The sequence below is a fragment of the Scyliorhinus canicula genome, chromosome 6 (genome assembly GCF_902713615.1).
Source record: "Scyliorhinus canicula chromosome 6, sScyCan1.1, whole genome shotgun sequence".
Taxonomy (NCBI): Eukaryota; Metazoa; Chordata; class Chondrichthyes; order Carcharhiniformes; family Scyliorhinidae; genus Scyliorhinus; species Scyliorhinus canicula.
In genome coordinates, this window is record NC_052151.1 from 39,767,613 (window position 1) to 39,788,655 (window position 21,043).

The window sequence follows — 21,043 nt, forward strand, 5'->3', positions numbered from 1 at the left end:
AGGAGAGCGGCCTGCTGCTCCTCCGCCCATTTCTTCCATTCCTCCGGTGCGCCGCCGGCCGCCATTTTGATTTTCTTCCCCCGCTTTTTTTGGGGAGATGCTGCCGTTTTTCTTGCCGCTCCACTCCGGGTACCGACCATAAAATCGGTCTAGTTCTCCTCAGGGGACCTTCCCCCACCGGGATTCGTCTTTACTGCACCTTTGGGGCCCTCCAGTTGGCCCGAAAACACCTTTGTCGCAGGAGCTTCCAAGTGTGCGACTTAGCTAGTCATAGCCGCACCCGGAAGTCTGACTTCAATTTCATTTCCTTCATCCGTCTATTCAATATAGTCTAGAATGGCAACATTGGTCAGGAACCTCCTCTGAATTGCACATGTTCAATTACAGTAACTTTGCTAAAAACACAATGAAACCACACCACCCATCTGTTAATTTTGACTACTATCTTGGTCACTGATTCAGGAATTCATCTTTAAACCCCTCTCTACCTCACCACCTTCATCTGTGTCTTAAAACCCCTCTCTCTGACTAAGCTTCCGGTCACAATATCTCAATTCTTAAAATTATGGCTTTGAAATGCTCTGTAATATTTTCGACATCAATGATTCTGTTTTTTGATCATACTAATTTACAATTGCTTCTAATATCCATCATGATCGAACAATTTTCATGACTCAAAGTAAGTTTAAGCTGCAAAATTCTACTGGATGTGGATTTTGAAATTGTGGATTCTTTTTAGGATTTTTTAGGGCAAAATCAATAATGAGGCTCAATGGTTCATTTTCCAGAATTTTGCACCGTCCCAAAGGAGAATGTTAAATTATGTTGCTGAGTCATTTGCAAGTTTCAATACCATCAGACAAGGTGGTCGAACTCACCAATGGTAGAGAGTCACTCAAAGAGTGAACTGAAAAATGACAGATAAACAGTCTGCATCAAATGTTCCATGAATTTGAGGAAAAATTGTCACACCCAACACAAGTCTACATTTTACAAATTGCCGAGTAATATCTAATGGTACATTATATTGTGGATAATAGTATGCCACACTTCCTCGTTATTTGTTTCACTATATCGGAATTTAAATATTTTTACAGAAGTTTAACTCACCCAAAATATTATCATTTTGGAATAGAACGTCATTATTCTCACTCCTACTAATTTTGAACATCAATTTACAGATATTAAGGAGATTTTTGCCGCTTACTTTCAGCTAGAAACGAAAGAAATGACAAAATTGTAACTAAATACAAAGGTAAAATTATTCAGTTATGATACATGAAGAATATTCCTGAACTAACTATTGTAAATCTCTAATAATGATCGCACAATCCCAAATAGTTTTGTGCATGCGTTATCAGTAGTACAAATGCAGAAAATGGCCCAAGTGGTCTGGTGTCACTGACTTTCAACTTCGTCCTCTGAATGTATCCCAGATTATTAACTTGAACATTTCTACAGCAGTTTTTCATGAATTTGGAGTCAAATTTTAGAACTAAACTCTATTAATATATTCTCCCAAAGGGCAGTACTATACAGTAGTGTGCAGAATCAAAGACAATTCCTTTTAAACATGCTAGATTCAAAGTTCATCAGAAATCTGCTATGTACTTGTTTACTGCTCAAGATAATAGTCCGGATATTTTGTTAGAAGCAATCGTCTGGCTATCAGCGTTCACAGATGTTAAACTGCAAATAAGACATGACTTCTGGTGACCACACATGTGCAGTTAAACATGGAAATCATATGCAAGTTGCTTTGCTTCTCCAGAATCTTGGGCTGGATTCTCCACAGCCCTGCGCCGAAATCGCGTTCGGCGCGGAGGCGGAGAATCAATTTTCACGCAGAAATCAAGCCCGGCGATTCTCCGGGACCTGAGAATCGGTGTGATCGCGGAGGTCGCCACGTGGCTGAGGGCCCATTGCCAGAGGCCAGCCCAACAATCCTCCACTCCTGACCGGCTGAGTTGCAGACGGCGTGGAACTAACCACCTATTACCAGTCGGGATGCTGGCGTGGCGGCTGTGGACTTAGTCCATGGCCACCCTAGTTGGGGGGGGGGGGGGGGGGGGGGGGGGGTGTAAAATTTTTGTATGTGGCTCCACGGTCCGAGTCCGCCATGGAGCCCGGCGCAGCCGCGCGCATGTGTGGACTCCGAACCGGAAGTGCGGGGCCCGTATCCGCAGTTAAAGCTGCGTGAGTCACTCCGGGTCCCTGCTAGCCCCCTGCAGGGCAATGAATTAGCTGATCTTTTTTCCAGGAAACTCTGGAGTAATACTCCAGTGTTTTTACGCTGGCATGGGGGTAATAGTCCCATTTTGGGAGAATCCAGCCCCTTCACTCTACTTTCAGCTAGAGATATTTAGCATTGTACGAACTGCATGGAATAGCTTGAAGTTACTAAATTTACATAATTGATACCCACTAAACTTGCCAGAAAAGTTAGGGCTTATTCAATCCAGCGTTAGTAAATTTTTAAGTATGATAAATCTTAACTGCTGCCAAAGAACCTCCCTGGCATTAAAAATTAACTTTTTCAAGTCTTATTTGCGTCTCAATTCTTTACCTTTTAATTATTGTTGGAAATTAAAAATAATTAACCAATGCATGTCTTGTTTTATCTCTCTCTCTCTCTTAATCACATATTCCTTTCCCTCTTTTTGTCATTTTCTGTACATGACTTGGGATTGAATTAAATATTCTAACTTACACTGCCAGATTCATGAGAATGGTTCCATGGATGAAAAACTTCAGCTACTATGGGTGGTATTCTCCCCTATCCGGCGGGGCGGGCGTTCCCGGCGTAGCGGAATGGCACCAACCACTCCGGTGTCGGGCCACCCCAGAGGTGCAGAATTCTCTGCACCTTTAGGGGCTAGGCCCGTGCCGGAGTGGCTCCCGCTCCGCCGACAGGCGCCAATGGCCTTTGGCGCCACGCCGACTGGCGTCGGGGCTGGCCGAAAGGCCTTCGCCGGTCGGCGTGAGTCCGCGCATGCGCCGGAGCGTCAGCGGCCGCTGACATCACCACCAGCGCATGCGCGGTGGAGGGGGTCTCTTCCGCCTCCACCATGGTGGAGACCGTGGCAGCGGCGGAAGAAAAAGCATGCCCCCACAGCACAGGCCCGCCTGCCGATCGGTGGGCCCCAATCGCGGGCCAGGCCACCGTGGGGGCACCCCCCAGGGTCCGATCACCCCGCGCCCCTCCCCCAGGACCCTGAAGCCCACTCGCGCCGCCTGCTCCTGCCGGCACCAGAGGTGGTTTAAACCATGTCGGCGGGAGAGGCCTAAGAGGGGCGGGACTTCGGCCCATCGCGGGCCGGAGAATCGCCGCGGGGTCCCGCCGACCGCCGATTCCCGGGTGGCGGAGAATTCCGGCCACGGCAGGGGTGGGATTTACGAAGGCCCCGGGCGATTCCCCGACCCTGCGGGGGTCGGAGAATTCCGGCCATGGTATAAGTTGGGGGTGTTCTCCTTGGAGAAGAGAAGATTAAGAGGAGATTTGATAGAGGTTTTCAAAATCATGAGGGGCCTGGAGAGAGTGGTTAGGGAGAAGCTGTTGGCAGTAGGATCAAAAATCAGATAACTTGGATTTAAAATGATTGGCAAAAGTAACAAGGGTGATATGAGGAAAAACCTTTTTTAAGCAGCGCATGGCTATTAGAATTAGAATTAGAACAGTACAGAACAGGCCCTTCGGCCCTCGATGTTGTGCCGAGCAATGATCACCCTACTCAAGCCCACATATCCACCCTATACGAGTAACCCAACAACCCCCATTAACCTTATTTTTAGGACACTAAGGGCAATTTAGCCTGGCCAATCCACCTAACCCGCACATCTTTGGACTGTGGGAGGAAACCGGAGCACCCGGAGAAAACCCACGCACACACGGGGAGGACGTCCAGACTCCGCACAGACAGTGACCCAGCCGGGAATCGAACCTGGGACCCTGGAGCTGTGAAGCATTGATGCTAACCACCATGCTACCGTGCTGCCCAAAATGATCGGCTATGATCTGGAAAAGCCTGTCTGAGAGTGTGGTAGACGCTAATTCAATTGGAGCCTTCAAAGTAGAACTGCACAATTATTTTAAGAGCTATGGGGATATTGTGGCGGAGTGGGACAAGGTGAGTTGCGCTTCCACAGAACTGGCATGGACCTGATGGGCCAAATGGCCTCTTTCTTTGCTGTAACCATTCTATGATTAAAATTTCTTCTCTCTGATCAGTTAAGGACTTGAGCAATTGCTTGTTTTGCTCACACTTTCCAGATCTCCTACTGAGGATAGAAAGTCTGTGGGCAAGACTTACGAATGGTTTGTGCAGCTGACCACAAATTCTGGGTTTATTAATTTCAGTTAGAAATGGACACCCTTCAACTGCTAAAACCTAAAAGCCCACGATTGGAAATAGGGCTCTAGAACTCTATGAAGGATCAAACTTACCGCCAGTATCAGTTTAGCCAGCTGAATGGAGAGCTGATCTGAGCCAACATCCACCAGTTTATATAGTGTTTTCAGAAGAACAGCTCTTCTTTTACACATTTTTCCCAGCATGTTCCCTTCCAGCAATGTACGATGGAGACTGGAACATTTTTTACAGAGATGTTCTGCATCATTGCCTAATCAGAATAAAATAACAACTTTATTTTATATTCATGTTCTGCAATTAGGACTAATTGGTTCCTGATTTAATTCTCTTTACTTTTGGAGTCAATTTCTGCAATTGCTTAATTTCTAGAGCCAATCTTTATTTTTGTAATAAAGCAAGCTATACCATGATCTAAGAGCAAGAACTTTAAGAGACAAAAGGGACAAAGTTAAACTAGCAGAACACTAGAGGATAAGCTGAAAATACTATTTTCCTTTCCCCATTTACTCCTTGAATCCACCCAAAGAAAGTGACTTTAATTAGGTATCTTTTTCAAAAATATGCCATTTAAAAACAAGGCATGAGAAAAATGGTTGGCCAACAAGGTGGGATTTAACAGAGGTCTTAAAGGAAGAGGGGGAGTTGGAGAGGAAGAGTTAATTAAAGTGATTCTGAAGTATAGATCCTAGGCAGCCAATGATGGGGCAAGGTTTGGGAGGTTACACAAGAGTCCTGGGCCTGAGCCAGAGAAAGTGAGTGTTTGGAAGGAGAGGGAAGTTCGTAGGAGGAGCAATGCCATGTAGGGATTTCAAGATTTGGAATTTCAAAATATTAAATTTGATACAGTAGGACGCTGAGAGCCAATGCAGTTTGGTGTGAATTAGGATAATAGCGTCAAGAGACCTTTATGAGCTGACCTTATAGATTGAAAGGCTGGTGTGTGGAGCATTGGAGAAATTGACTTTTGAGGTAACAAAAACATGAATGGGGATTTCACAGACAGACGGGATGAGATGGATGATGTTATGAAGGTGGAAGTCAGTAGCCTTTGTGATGGAGAGCCTCAGGAGTGGTCAAATTATGCTCCGGGTGTGAACAGCATTATACAAAGGACAAGGAAAGACCAAACAGATGACAGGTTTTAAAACCTAAATGTTAGTTTAGAATTTTTTCTGCTTTCAAGATTCAAAAGATTTGGTTCTAATAGCATGAATATATGAACAATTGTTTCAAAATTTGTTAGTGAATCTAAACATTCAAGTTTATTGCTCTGCTTAATGTCCGACAGCTAAAGTAATGAGATAATAAAATAATGAAAATAAACCTCCTTGTGCATTAGTTGACTGGTGAGGGCGCTAAACTATTTGACAGGTGCAAAATGAATTTTATTGTCACAGTTTACGAGGCTGAAAGGCTGGTGGTATCAGCAATGTTGGGCAGAATTTAACAACCCCCTGGCAGGATGGGGACCCCAGACTTAATAGAGAAGAGACAGGAAGGCTCACGGACAGCCTTCCTACTCAGACACTAATTGAAACCCTTACGTGGGAAATTAATATCCACTTAAGGGCCTCATCCTACTGCTACTGGTATTTAACCAGCGGTCGGCAGATGAGTCAACACGCAGGAAGGTCAAAAAGCAAACCCTGTCATGCTTGCTTGCAGGGTCCCTGGGAGGAGAGGGGGGGGGGGGGGGGGGGGGGGGGTTGCCATGTTCAAATGCCCTCTAACTTCTAATCTCCTGACCTTTCCTCTGAACCCCCTTCGCCCACTCACCATAGTGATCCTGCCCCTTGATTCCCATCTCGTCCCCATTCATCTGTGGCCTTGATCTCTTGGCAATTTAAGGTCTCTGGTGGGTGCATTACCCACCACATGACTGCAGCAGTTCAATTAGGGATAGTAGCAATAAATGCTGGCCTCGCCAACGATGCCCGCATCCCTTGACTGAATATAAGGAAGTACTTAATTGGTACTTAATACAGCAAGCATTCCCCAACAGAGACAATGAGGGGAGCTCTATTTCTGGATTAAATTCCAACCATTGTCTCCCAATCTCTTGCTTGACAGCTTGGCTTTTCTGAAAGGCAGTGTGCCTTTTGAGGCAAGGTGGAAAAAATTATTTCCATAGATCTAAACTGACCGATTTGGCACTGGAGGTGTTAGTGGTGCAAGGAGATCCTCAAGTATCAGCCTCAAAAGGGAGTGGGAGCAGGTAAACAGAATGGCCAACTGCTGGAGTTTGGACCCGAGGACTGTGATGAATCACAGTGCGTGTAATTCACACTGTTATTATATATGATATACTGTGTCTATGTAAGCTCGGTATATGACCAGTTGCGCGGCTCTGCCCATAGGGGGAGATGAGGAGTTTGTACTGGGCTCCACCCTTGGCTCTGCCCATGGCTCCTCCCAGTAACCGAAAGTATAAAGCTTGGCAGTCATGAGCCTGCCTGCCAGTTCATCTCGTCACAGGCAGGCTCTGTTGAAAGACTGTTAAAACCACTGTTCACTTCCAACCACGTGTCGTGTGAATTGATGGTCACATCAAGGACCTGGCAGCATTAGACCTAGAAGAGGTCTAATGACCTTATGCTAGGGGTAAAGATCAATGATTGAATCTTCACATGACGTCTCAAAGACACCAGCTTTTCATGCTGCCCAGTGTATCATATTCCCATTGTTCATGCAGTAGCACTCCATGGCACTCAGGAACAGTGTTTGCCCTAAACTGGGCAGGTGCACAACTATGCAGCAATCTGGAACGTACTGCACAGGGAACTGTCAGACCATGCACACCCAACATTCTTTTAAAAATGTGTGCATGTGAAGCAATCCTAAAAGGACCATGAAAAGTAATAACCAATCTGTAGAAAGAAGAGAAATATGAGAGAACATTGGTTTATTTGGTGTACATTCAAGTCACCACTTCCACTTTTCCAATGTATCCTTTTAACAGTTCCTTGATATGAGCCAATATTATTGTACTGCTGCTACAGGAAATCCAGGAAATGTTACAAGTAAAAATAGATCAGATTGAAAACAAAATGAAGGTAGCTTTCAATGAACATGAATAGAAAATCTTGTGAATTATAAAAATAAAATCACCCACCATTATTTAAAAGCCTAAGTTCATCAAGAATAGGCTGGATCTTTGTATCCCAGTACAGAATCTCTTTTTCAGTTTCTCCTTCGGATGTCCTTGATCCGCTACTTGATCCTAAGAGCATAACCCAAAATTATATCAATATCTAGATTTATGTTGGTTAGATTAGTTTCTATATCTACCATTTATCATAATTGTAGGTTTTGCGAGAGTTGATACACGAATTATAAATCTTCTCAAATCCCAAAGACCGTGTTACAAGGGAGAAAAAAAATGACATAGTTGGTACTGGTTTAATTTTTATCCCAGAATGAAAAACAAAGACCACTGTACATTCATTTATACTATTTCAAGATTCTCCACAAAAGAAACAGCAAAATGTTTTTGATAAGCAGCTGATAAAAACAGCCTGTTGCCTCTGACGAAGGCTTTGACTCCATGCTGCCATTGGATTTTACGAGCAGAAAACAGTCTGATTTTTTATATTATACTTTCACGGGATGAGAGCATCAATGGAAAGATCATCAATTGTTGCCATTCTTAATTGACCTTGAGAAAGCAATAATGAGCTACATTTTTGAACCACTGCTGTCCTTGGTACAACTGAGTGGCTTAGTAGAGGGCAGTTACGTCTCACAGGGCAGGTCAGAAGAGTAGAGGGCAATTACGTTTCACAGGGCAATAGGAACTTCAGAGAGTCGTGAATACCGCCAGTCCATCACACGAACCTGCCTCCCATCCATGGATACTATCTGCACCTCCCGCTGCCTGGGGAAAGCGGGCAGCATAATCAAGGATCCCTCTCACCCGGCTTACTCACTTTTCCAACTTCTTCCATCGGGCAGGAGATACAGAAGTCTGAGAACACGCACGAACAGAGGGGCTGGTTTAGCTCACTCAGCTAACTCGCTGGCTTTTAAAGCAGACCAAGCAGGCCAGCAGCCCGGTTCATTCCCGTGCCAGCCTCCCCGGACAGGCGCCGGAATGTGGCGACTAGGGGCTTTTCACAGTAACTTCATTGAAGCCTACTCGTGACAATAAGCGATTTTCATTTCATTTCATTTCAAAAACAGCTTCTTCCCCACTGTCACCAGACTCCTAAATGACCCTCTTATTGACTGACCTCATTAACACTACACCCTGTATGCTTCATCCTATGCCAATGCTTATGTAGTTACATTGTATATCTTGTGTTGCCCTATTATGTATTTTCTTGAATTTTGTTTAATTCCCTTTTCTTCCCATGTACTGAATGATCTGTTGAGCTGCTGGCGGAAAAATACTTTTCACTGCACCTCGGTACACGTGACAATAAACAAATCCAATCCAATCCAATCCAATAAGAGGAGTAGAGGGCAGTTACGTTTGATAGGGCAGTTAAAAAGAGTAGAGGGCAGTTACTTTTCATAGGGCAGTTAAGAAGAGTAGAGGGCAGTTACTTTTCATAGGGCAGTTAAGAAGAGTAGAGGGCAGTTACATTTCACAGGGCAGTTAGGAAGATTAGAGGGCAGTTACATTTCACAGGGCAGTTAGGAAGAGTAGAGGGCAGTTACATTTCACAGGGCAGTTAGGAAGATTAGAGGGCAGTTACATTTCACAGCGCAGTTAGGAAGATTAGAGGGCAGTTGCATTTCACAGGGCAGTTAGGAAGATTAGAGGGCAGTTACGTTTCACAGGGCAGTTAGGAAGATTAGAGGGCAGTTACATTTCACAGGGCAGTTAGGAAGATTAGAGGGCAGTTGCATTTCACAGGGCAGTTAAGAAGAGTCAACCACATTGTTGTGGAACTGGAGTCATACCTAGACCAGACAAGGCAAGGACATCAGGTTTCCTTCCCTAAAAGGACATTAATCCACCAGATCGGTTTTGCAACATTCAACAATAGCTTCAGGTCACTATCACAGAGGCTAGCTTTCAATTCCAGGCTTATTAATTAATCAAATTTCATTAATTAATTGGATTTAAATTCATGGTGGGACTTGAACCCGTGTCCCCAGAGCATTAGCCTGGGCCTCCGAATTGCTAGCCCAGTGATATGAACACTCTGCTACATTATCTGATTAATATCTTACCCATGGCTATTATTTGCCTGCATTACTCATCTAATACCAAGTTTTGGGATGCCACTTAACCTGGAGGCATGGGTGAGGTTGTGCTAAAGTCTTATTCCAAACTTAACTGAAGAGCTCACATGAACTTCGGGCAGGAATTGCTGTTGAAATAACAATCACAGCAGTCAGAACCATACTGAATTTCCTTCCCATAACCCAAATCCATTTTGGACGACAGACTGGATATTGAACTTGTGTGTTCAGCTACTCACTAGATCAACTTGCTGAGCTGTCTGAGGTGACCTTAACCACAATTCAAAATGCTCAACAAAAATACATTCCATCAAAGGACAAAAACACAGCAAGGTGGAACCATCTGTGGCTCACCCAGGAAGTTAACAATACAATCAGATTAAAAGAAGAGGCTTACAATGTTGCAGAAAAAAGTTGCAAGTCTGAGGATTGGGAGTTTTAGAAACCAGTGAAATCGGCTTCCATGGGCATGTCTGTGTCTGTACAAGGCTACAGATGGTATAGTGATTGTAATGGGAGGCATCTGCACCTGGAGGTATGTGAAGCTTTAGGAAGTCGGGGAGTGGGGGGGGGGGGGGGGGGGGGGGTGTGGTTGGTGATCAGGCACAGCCTATAGTTGGTGTGGGTAGAGGTCCACATGGATCATGGGCACTTCAGTAGTGACGGGTTCAGGTGGGAGGGCAAGAATGTCCACCACAATGACTATAGGACCCAGTATTATTGGGGAAGGTTGGGGAATAACAGCAGGGAGCCCTACCTTCACATTGTGAGGTTCCAGGAAGATATAAGGGACACAGTCAGAGAGAAAGCATTGAAGCTTGTTTCAAAATAGTAAGTTTTAAATTTGAAAGTAGGAGCAAATCTGAACGGGAGGAGTTGAGGCTGTATGGGAGGAGCGCACTGCCAGGCTAAGGGGTTCTTCCTGTGGGTGCTCTCATACCTATTGGTGCTGTAAGAGTCTTATTATAGAGAAAGGATGAAGGCCTCCCAATGAAGAAAGCCAGTGGAAGCCAATGCACTTATCAGCGCTGCAAGAGGGATATTCATAATTCATTGGCTTCACATCACATTCGCAGCATATCAGCATTAATACAGGTGCAGCATATATGGCATTCCATTAATGCCAGTCCGATTCCCTCCAGAATTGATATTCCTGTCGGGCCAAAGTGTATTCAGAAATTAATTGAAATGCCAGATCAGAGACTGGAACACCAGTAGCACTTTCACTCAAACCTTTTCACACTAATCATGGTTTCAGATGTCACGATTCTGGGTTGACATCTTGGTCACCTCAATGTGGGTAATAGCACCTCAAATACAAGAGAGCATCAGCAACAAATTAAATAGGGCTGAAACCACTGTAGACCATTACAGTCCTATAGGTATCAGATTGTGAGCTTCATTATCTTGAACCATTCCTCATTAATGTCTTCATTGTTGCATTTCAGAAAGAATGTCAAAGCAGAAATGGATCCGGGGGCTTAATGCTGCCTTTTTGAGGGTTCTAATACAATGGAGGTGGCAAAGGAGGGAGAGATGACACAGAGCACAGTTCTACCAGGAGCCCTGCCTGATGTCCAGGGTCAAACAGAACCAGAGAAAGAACAAGAAGTTCAGGGGAGACACACAAACAATGGAGGTGATTCACCAGACCAAGGGGCTGCTGAAGAAGACTCTCCTGTTTACAACTGAGTGAGACATGTCTGCACTTGTCCTAAGCTATGGTAGATCACATCTGTCACATTCTTCATGAAGACCTGATGCACCGTGGATTTGAAGGCCAATGGCTTTAAAGCCCTGCTGAATTTCTTTGCTTGTGGATCTTTCCAGGGATCAACAGGAGACCTCTGTGGAATCGCGTAGTGCACAACACATAGCTGCACAAAGAAGGTCACTGGAAGCCACATCAGTATGTGACTTCTGCTTGGATGAAGATAGCCAGATTGTGGGATTCACCAGCTTCACAACCAAGAGTGCAGGGTGTAATTAACTATATCCATATGACTTCAAGGGCTCCATGGTGAGGGCCTTCCACTCTTCCTTGAAAGAGTGGCAAGGGCCACCATTCCATCAATGTACAATACGTGTGTGATCGCCAGAAGCACATAATGCACGTTTCTGGCAGGAACCCTGGAAGTTGCCATTACTCCTACATCCTGAGTCACTCCCAGGCTCCTCAGCTTTTTGAAGGGCCTGAACATCTGCAAGGATGGCTGCTTAGGGGTAAGGGGTACCTACTGAGGACTAGAAGAACTCTACTGAAATGTTGGCTGATGCATTGGTGCCTTGTCCTCAGAGTCATTCCAAGGAGGGGCACACGCTGCTCACAGAACCACATGCTCCCTAATAGGATCATGAGGCCAGACCATTAGGATTTAGAAGATGCACTTCAGATGCTTAGAGCGCTCTGATGGTGTATTACAGTACACTCCCAATAGAGTTTCATGTATCTTTGGTGTATGTTGTACCCTTCACAATCTGGAAATGCAAAGTGATGATCCCTTGCCAGACAGTGGAATGGAAAAGGATGAAAGCACTATGGAGGGTGAAGAACCGGAGGCCCAGGAACCTCAAAAGGGTGATGAGAGTCAGTTTGAACATGAAAATGCCATGGAGGAATCAAAATTTGATAAATGTGCCCATGACATGTAAATCGTTGACAGGTTCCAGGAGCAATAAAGTAAAGGCAATGGGAGATGGCCACAGTTCTTCTAATCCTCAATGCCATTCCCTTTCATCTCAAGGGATGGCTAATCTTTCACACTGAAAATGAATCCAGCATTCACATTTAAACCTTCTGGCCTCATGATTCACCAGGCCATGATCTCTGCAAAGGTCTGCGGTGTCCTGTATATGTGCTCGCTCTAAGAATTGAGTCCACTTAACAAGAGTGATGCAAAAACTGACTTGAAGCAGTCACCACCACATAATTATGAAACTACAGTGGCCAGTGAGATGAGGACATGGCTAGGGATCTCCTCCCCCTGTCCATATCTTGTCTTTGGTCACTAATACTGAGAAGACACAACTGCTGCTCTGATGAGTTGCCCTCACACAATGGTCTTCAGTGAGGAAGAGTTAGAAGCGCATACATCAGACACTTTTAATAAAAAATGTAACACATCCCCTGACACCCCACAAGGGTGCAGAGACTATCGAGTGAGATTGACAGCACATGAATGCTAATCTTACAGAGGAAGACCATCACTGAGTGGAGGGATCGAAAAATCTTGAAGAGGTTTCGAGTGTACATAATCACAATGCCTTCAATTGATAAAGTCATTCATAGATGCTTTGAATATAATTAAGTAGTTTTCAGTGGTAGCACACTAGAAACCCAGAAGTGAATTCAAAATTTCTTAATTTTCCTAATCCTACCACTATGCCTGGGTGTAGCCCCGACATACGCAGCATAGGTGGAGGCAGTCTGCTGACTACCAATTCCTGATGTCTGTGCTGACCTTAGCAGATGTCCTCTAGAGGCCCGAGTCCTGGAGGCGCCTGTCCTGATAAGAACCTTGTGCTCCTTGGGGACTCTGGGTCTGTACTCGTTGGAGTTTAGAAGGATGAGGGGGGGATCTTATTGAAACTTACAGGGCGAGGCCTGGATAGAGTGGACTTGGAGAGAATGTTTCCACTTGTAGGAAAAACTAGAACCAGAGGACCCTCCTTGGCCTCAGCAGCTGGAGCAGATGATGTACAGGCAGAGGGACTGTGAGCGGCTGGACACCCGTGCAGTATACAGAGAGGAGACCCCTCCAACCCCCGGAGTGTCCATCTGATGTTCATCCTCCGGGTGGGTGCCAGAAGGCTCTGCTCTGACTAGGTCATAAAAAAACTTAGGAGCAGAAGCAGGTTATCCTGGAATGTGGAAAAGTGTGAAGTTATGCATTTTGGAAGGAGGAATTTAGGCATACACTATTTTCTAAATGGGAAAATGCTTCGGAAAGCAGAAGCACAAAGGGACTTGGGAGTCCTTGTTCACAATTCTCTTAAGGTTAACGTGCAGGTCCAGTCGGCAGTTAAGAAGGCAAATGCAATGTTAGCATTCATGTCAACAGGGCTAGAATACAAGACCATTGATGTACTTCTGACGCTGTGTAAGGCTCTGGTCAGACCAGAGTATTGTGAGCAGCTTTGGGCCCCGTATCTAAGGAAGTATTTGCTGGCCTTGGAAAGAGTCCAGAGAAGGTTCACAAGAATGATCCCTGGAATGAAGAGCTTGTCGTATGAGGAACGGTTGAGAACTCTGGGTCTGTACTCGGAGTTTAGAAGGATGAGGGGGGTGATCTTATTGAAACTTACAGGATACTGCGAGGCCTAGACAGAGTGGACGTGGAGAGGATGTTTCCACTTGTAGGAAAAACCAGAACCAGAGGACAGCATCTGAGACTAAAGGGACGATCCTTTAAAACAGAGATGAGGAGGAATTTCTTCAGCCAGAGGGTGGCGAATCTGTGGAACTCTTTGCCGCAGAAGGCTGTGGAGGCCAAATCACTGAGTGTCTTTAAGACAGAGATAGATAGGTTCTTGATAATAAGGGGATCATGGGTTATGGGGAGAAGGCAGGAGAATGGGGATGAGAGAATATCAGCCATGATTGAATGGCGGAGCAGACTTGATGGACAGAGTGTCCTAATGCTGCTCTTATGTCTTACGGTCATATCCACCCCATCGAGTCTGCTCCACCATTCAATGAGATCATGACTGATCTGACATGATAATCCCCAACTCCACCTTGTCCCAATAACCCTGGATACCCTTACTGATTAAAATCAGTCTATCACAGCCATGAACGTGTTTTAGGACCCAGCCTCTACAGCTCTCTGCTACCCTCGGAGAGAAGAAACTCCTCCTCATCTTGGTCTTCAATGGGTGACCCCTTATTCTGTTCCTATACTCTCCCACAAGGGGAAACAACCCAACCACTCAGCATCCACCCTGTCAAGTCCCCAGATGACTCAATAAGGTTGCCTTTCATTCTTTTACACTCCAATAAGTACAGGCACAACCTATTCAACCGCTCCTCATAAGAAAATCCCTCCATACCCGGGATCAACCTAGCAAACTTTTTCTGGACTGCCTCCAATGGCAGTACATCTTTCTTTAGATAAGTGGACCAAAACTGTTCACAGTATTCCAGGTGCAGTCTAACTAACTACTTGAGGAGATAGTGCCCCTGTAGGAAGGTCACAGTACCTTTGTCTCCCATAATAATGGTGCCCACCAGGATGTGTAGCTGAGTGCAAATCCGACAAAACCTGCCGGACCAAGAGATCCTAGTGGTTGCCAACCTTCCTACAGTGAGTTTGAGGTACTGGCAAGTCAGAGTCACAGCAACAGACAGAACACAGACAGACTCCATTATCCTTCACTCTAGTCTGCTCCATCGCCTGTTGTTCATCGCCAAAATTGAGTTGACGGCCACTCACAAAGGCGCATGTCTAACTTGAATGCAGTGGGTGGCTGGCCTCCAGCAGCCCTCACAGTGCCAAAACCTTTGTCTGTTCCTGCCTCCGACTGTTGTGGGGATATGTAGTGAAGCGCTTGTAAGTAAATGAGCCTGAGCCTAATTTAGAGCTAAGCACCACCGCGTTATGCGTCTCTGCACTGGTGGAGTGTGCTGGTGAGCAATGTGACAGCTTTAGTGGGTACCCTTGTGGGCCTCGATCTGCTGATGCCTGCTGGAGAATAGAGTTTCAGTTGATAAGCAAGAGGAATATAAGACTGCATGTTACTCACTGTGATTGTCAAGGCTGGAAGTCTGATGGAAGTCTGATCAGTACCAGGTTGCTGGAACAATACGATCTTCCGTAACCCACTGGAGTGATCCCTCTCCTCCCAACAATCTCGGCTACAGCTTCCTCAAATTCACTGAGTGCAATTATTTTAGCCATGCCTCCCCTGGTCTGCGCTTTTTCTTTTCTATTGTGGGCCAACTTGTCCTGAATGAGGCCATGTGCTGAGAAGGGATGAAGCAGAGGGTGGAAAACATGCATGCTCCCTGTGTGTGCTGAGCCATCCTCAGAAGGTGCTGAGGATGGAGGATGGAGTGTGCATGGCATGATAGATGGGGTGGTGGTGATGTGAAAGTTTCTGTGAGACAATCAGTGCCAATGTGTCCCCGGCTAATAGTTGTTTGCGATCTCTGAACAGAGTGGCCCTTTGATTAGATGATACCATGATAAGAGTTTGGTATTGGAAGGAGCTAAAGGATGAGATTATCCTCCTGTACTGTAGTTTTGAGCACAGTTGGCAGTCACAACAGCCTTCCAGGCACAGTGGGTGTCCCTACAGGGGCCCTTCCCTAGTTGGATGAGTTGGTGGTGAGTTACCTTCTTGAACTGCTGCAGTCCTCGAGGTGTAGGGACACCCACTGTGCCTGGAAGGCCATTGTGAATGCCAACTGCGCTCAAAACTACAGTGCAGGAGGATAATCTCATCCTGTAGCTCCTTCCAATATCAAACTCTTATCATGGTATCATCTAATCAAAGGGCCACTCTGTTCAGAGATGAATGCTGGCCTAACCAGCGACACCCACATCGCGTAAATTAACTAAAAAGATAATATTTTCTGGAGCCCTCATTTGAATAAAGTACATCTCAATGTGCTTTGTAATCCATGTTAATCTTAAAATCTCTGTGAATTTGTTAAACTAAGGGGGGAGTAAAAGAGTACTGTATCATAATCCAACTTCTCATGTTTAATATATCTTATCACAGCAGCACGGTAGCACAGTTGCTTCACAGTTCCAGAGTCGTAGGTTCAATTCCCAGCTTGGGTCACTGTCTGTGGAGTCTGCACGTTCGCCCTGTGTCTTTGTGGGTTTCCTCTGGGTGCTCCGGTTTCCTCCCACAAGTCCCGAAAGACGTGCTGTTAGGTAATTTGGACATTCTGAATTCTCCCTCTGTGTACCCAGGCAGACCGTCGGAATGTGGCAACTAGGGGTTTTCACAGTAACTTCAATGCAGTGTTAATGTAAGCCTACTTGTGACAATAAAGATTATTATGTTTTGTTCTTGTTAAAACTAGTTTTGGGACTCTGTTCTTCCATGTTTGGGGCGGCATGGTGGCACAGTGGTTAGCACTGCTGCCTGACAGCTCCAGGGGCCCGGGTTCAATTCACGCCTCGGGTGACTGTGTGGAGTTTGCACTTTCTCCCCATGTCTGCGTGGATTTTCTCCGGGTGCTCCGGTTTCCTCCCACAGTCCAAAGATGTGCAGGTTAGGTGATTGACAATGTTAAATTGCCACTTAGTGTCTAAAAAGGTTAAATGGGTGTACTGGTTTATGGGGATAGGGTGGAAGCATGGGTTTAAGAAGGGTGCTCTTTCCAAGGGCTACTGCAGACTCAATGGCCAGAAAGCCCTCCTTCTGCACTGTAAACTCTATGATTCTACGGTATTTTATTAAAAAAGTTACGGACTTTTGAGCCAGGGTTCCATTCTGGGATCTACCCGTCAGTTATAATATCAACTGGGATCATGACATACCCTAGGGTTCTAAAATAAATAGTTGCAGAGATAAGTTTGTACTAGTTATGATATTATAAAACACCATAGAGTCAAAATTGTCCCACTAGATTAGAACTTGGCAAAAGTTACACTGCTTTTCAAGAAAGGAGGTAGAAAGAAAGCAGTGAACTACAGGCCTGTTAGCCTATCAGTTGCTGGGGGAAATGATGGAATCTACAATTAAGGAAGTCTCAACAGTGCACTTAGAAAAACATAGTATGATGTGAACAATTAACATGGTTTTACCAAAAGGAAATCGTGTTGATCAATTTATTAGAGTTTTTTGATGATGTAACAGTCGGGTAGATAAAGGGGAACCAGTATATGTAGTATACCTGTAGTAGTATTCAATAAAGTGCCAGACTAAAGGTGCTGAGTTTCAGCTAATTACATTATATTTGTGAAGCAAACTTTCATAACTCTCTCATGACTCTGCTATTTCTGGATTGAGGGTAGGGTTGTCACTTTTGACAACTCCAAAAATTGACAAGCTAGGAACTGGGCAGGAGTGAGGTTGTTCCCTGATGGCTGGTGATAAGAACATAAGAACTAGGAGCAGGAGTAGGCCATCTGGCCCCTCGAGCCTGCTCCGCCATTCAATGAGATCATGGCTGATATTTTGTGGACTCAGCTCCACTTTCCGGCCCGAACACCATAACCCTTAATCCCTTTATTCTTCAAAAAACTACCTATCTCTATCTTGAAAACATTTAATGAAGGAGCCTCAACTGCTTCACTGGGCAAAGAATTCCATAGATTCACAACCCTTTGGGTCAAGAAGTTCCTCCTAAACTCAGTCCTAAATTTACTTCCCCTTATTTTGAGGCTATGCCCCCTAGTTGCCCGCCAGTGGAAACAACCTGCCTGCATCTATCCTATCTATTCCATTCATAATTTTATATGTTTCTATAAGATCCCCCCTCATCCTTCTAAATTCCAACGAGTACAGTCCCAGTCTACTCAACCTCTCCTCATAATCCAACCCCTTCAGCTCTGGGATTAACCTAGTGAATCTCCTCTGCACACCCTCCAGGGCCAGTACGTCCTTTCTCAGGTAAGAGACCAAAACTGAATACAATACTCCAGATGGGGCCTCACTAACACCTTATACAATTGCAGCATAACCTCCCTAGTCTTAAACTCCATTCCTCTAGCAATGAAGGACAAAACTCCATTTGCCTTCTTAATCACCTGTTGCACCTGTAAACCAACTTTTTGGGACTCATGCACTAGCACACCCAGGTCTCTCTGCACAGCAGCATGTTTTAATATTTTATCATTTAAATAATAATCCCTTTGGCTGTAATTCCTACCAAAATGGATAACCTCACATTTGTCAACATTGTATTCCATCTGCCAGACCCTATCCCATTCACTTAACCTATCCAAATCCCTCTGCAGACTTCCGATATCCTCTGCACTTTTTGCTTTACCACTCATCTTAGTGTCGTCTGCAAACTTGGGCACATTGCACTTGGTCCCCAACTCCACATCATCTATGTAAATTGGAACAATTGTGGGCCCAACACTGATCCCTGAGGGACACCACTAGCTACTGATTGCCAGCCAGAGAAACACCCATTAATCCCCACTCTTTGCTTTCTATCAATTAACCAATCCTCTATCCATGCTACTAATTTACCCTTAATGCCATGCATCTTTATCTTATGCAGCAACCTTTTGTGTGGCATCTTGTCAAAGGCTTTCTGGAAATCCAGATATACCACATCCATTGGCTCCGCATTATCTACCGCACTGGTAATGTCCTCAAAAAATTCCACTAAATTAGTTAAGCACGACCTGGCCTTTATGACACTTCCATCCACATGCCTCGCTATTTCTTCCTTGATGATAGATTCCAGCATCGTCCCTACTACCGAAGATAAGCTCACTGGCCTATAATTACCCGCTTTCTGCCTACCTCCTTTTTTAAACAGTGGTGTCACGTTTGCCAATTTCCAATCTGCCGGAACCACCCCAGAGTCGAGTGAATTTTGGTAAATTATCACTAGTGAATTTGCAATTTCCCCAGCCATCTCTTTTAGCACTCTGGGATGCATTCCCTCAGGGCCAGGAGACTTGTCTACCTTTAGCCGCATTAGCTTGGCCATCACTACCTCCTTAGTGATAGCAATCATTTCAAGGTCCTCACCTGTCATAGCCTCATTTCTATCAGTCACTGGCATGTTATTTGTGTCTTCCACTGCGAAGACCGACCCGAAAACCTGTTCAGTTCCTCAGCCATTTCCTCATCTCCCATTATTAAATATCCCTTCTCATCCTCTAATGAACCAATATTTACCTTATCCACTCTTTTTTCTGTTATATATTTGTAGAAACTTTTACTATCTGTTTTTATATTCTGAGCAAGTTTACTCTCATAATCTATCTTACTCTTCTTTGTAGCTTTTTAAGTAGCTTTCTGTTGCCCCCTAAAGATTTCCCAGTCCTCTAGTCTCCCACTAATCCTTGTCACTTTGTATGCTTTTTTCTTCAATTTGATACTCTCCCTCATTTCCTTAGATATCCACGGTCGATTTTCCCTTTTTCTACCGTCCTTCCTTTTTGTTGGTATAAATCTTTGCTGAGCACTGTGAAAAATCGCTTGGAAGGTTCTCCACTGTTCCTCAACTGTTTTAACATAAAGTCTTTGCTTCCAGTCTTCCTTAGCTAGCTCTTCTCTCATCCCATTGTAATCTCCTTTGTTTAAGCACAAAACACTAGTGTTTGACTTTACCTTCTCACCCTCCATCTGTATTTTAAATTCCACCATATTGTGATCGCTCCTTCCGAGAGGATCGCTAACTATGAGATCATTAATCAATCCTGTCTCATTACACAGGACCAGATCTAGGACCGCTTGTTCCTTCGTAGGTTCCATTACACACTGTTCTAGGAAACTATCGTGGATACATTCTATAAACACCTCCTCAAGGCTGCCTTGACCGACCTAGTTAAACCAATCGACATGTAGATTGAAATCCCCCATGATAACTGCTATACCATTTCTACATGCATCAGTTATTTCTTTGTTTATTGCCTGCCCCACCATAATGTTGCTATTTGGTGGCCTATGACTACTCCTATCAGTGATTTTTTCACCTTACTATTCCTGATTTCCACCCAAATGGATTCAACCTTATCCTCCATAGCACCAATGTCATCCCTTACTATTGCCCGGATGTCATCCTTAAATAACAGAGCTACACCACCTCCCTTACCATCTACTCTGTCCTTCCGAATAGTTTGATACCCTCAGATATTTAACTCCCAGTCTTGACCATCCTTTAACCATGTTTCAGTAATAGCCACTAAATCATAGTCACTCACGATTATTTGCGCCATTAACTCATTTACCTTATTCCGAATACTACGAGCATTCAGGTAAAGTACACTTATGTTGGCTTTTATACCTCTGTTTTGAATCTTAACACCTCGATCAGTAACCTCTCCTAAGTTATATTTCCTCTTAACTTTTCTCCTAATTGTCCTTATCATTGAACCCATATCTTCATGTAACAACCTGCCGCATCGCTTACCATTTACGTTTTTACTCCCCGTTGTATTCCTTTTAGTATTACTGGGCCTATTCACTGAGCTTCCCTCTGTACCTTGTACTGTTGCCCTTTTTGATTTTTGACTATGGCTTCTCTGCCTTACACTTTCCCCCTTACTGCCTTTTGTTTCTGTCCCTGTTTCATTACCTTCCGACTTCCTGTATTGGTTCCCATCCCGCTGCCACATTAGTTTAAACCCTTCCCAACAGCTCTAGCAAACACCCCCCAGGACATCGGTTCCAGTCCTGCCCAGGTGCAGACCGTATGGTTTGTACAGGCCCCACCTCCCCCAGAACCGGTTCCAATGCCCAAGGAATTTGAATCCCTCCCTCTTGCACCATCTCTCGAGCCACTCATTCATCCTATTTATCCTGACATTCCTACTGTGACTAGCTCGTGGCACAGGTAGCAA

At 44.8% G+C, this 21,043-nt stretch overlaps 1 protein-coding gene across 4 annotated transcripts in view; it reads right to left on the reverse strand.

Moving 5' to 3' along the window:
* armc2 (armadillo repeat containing 2) overlaps window positions 1-21,043 on the reverse strand; it is a 253,785-nt gene that overhangs the window by 110,711 nt on the left and 122,031 nt on the right. For all 4 annotated transcript variants that reach the window (XM_038799209.1, XM_038799210.1, XM_038799207.1 and 1 more), the window contains 3 exons: window positions 7,483-7,590; window positions 4,445-4,620; window positions 1,111-1,213 (listed from right to left, as the gene is read on the reverse strand). In XM_038799209.1, the coding sequence (XP_038655137.1) occupies window positions 1,111-1,213; window positions 4,445-4,620; window positions 7,483-7,590 (387 nt within the window). The remainder of the gene's footprint in view (window positions 1-1,110; window positions 1,214-4,444; window positions 4,621-7,482; window positions 7,591-21,043) is intronic.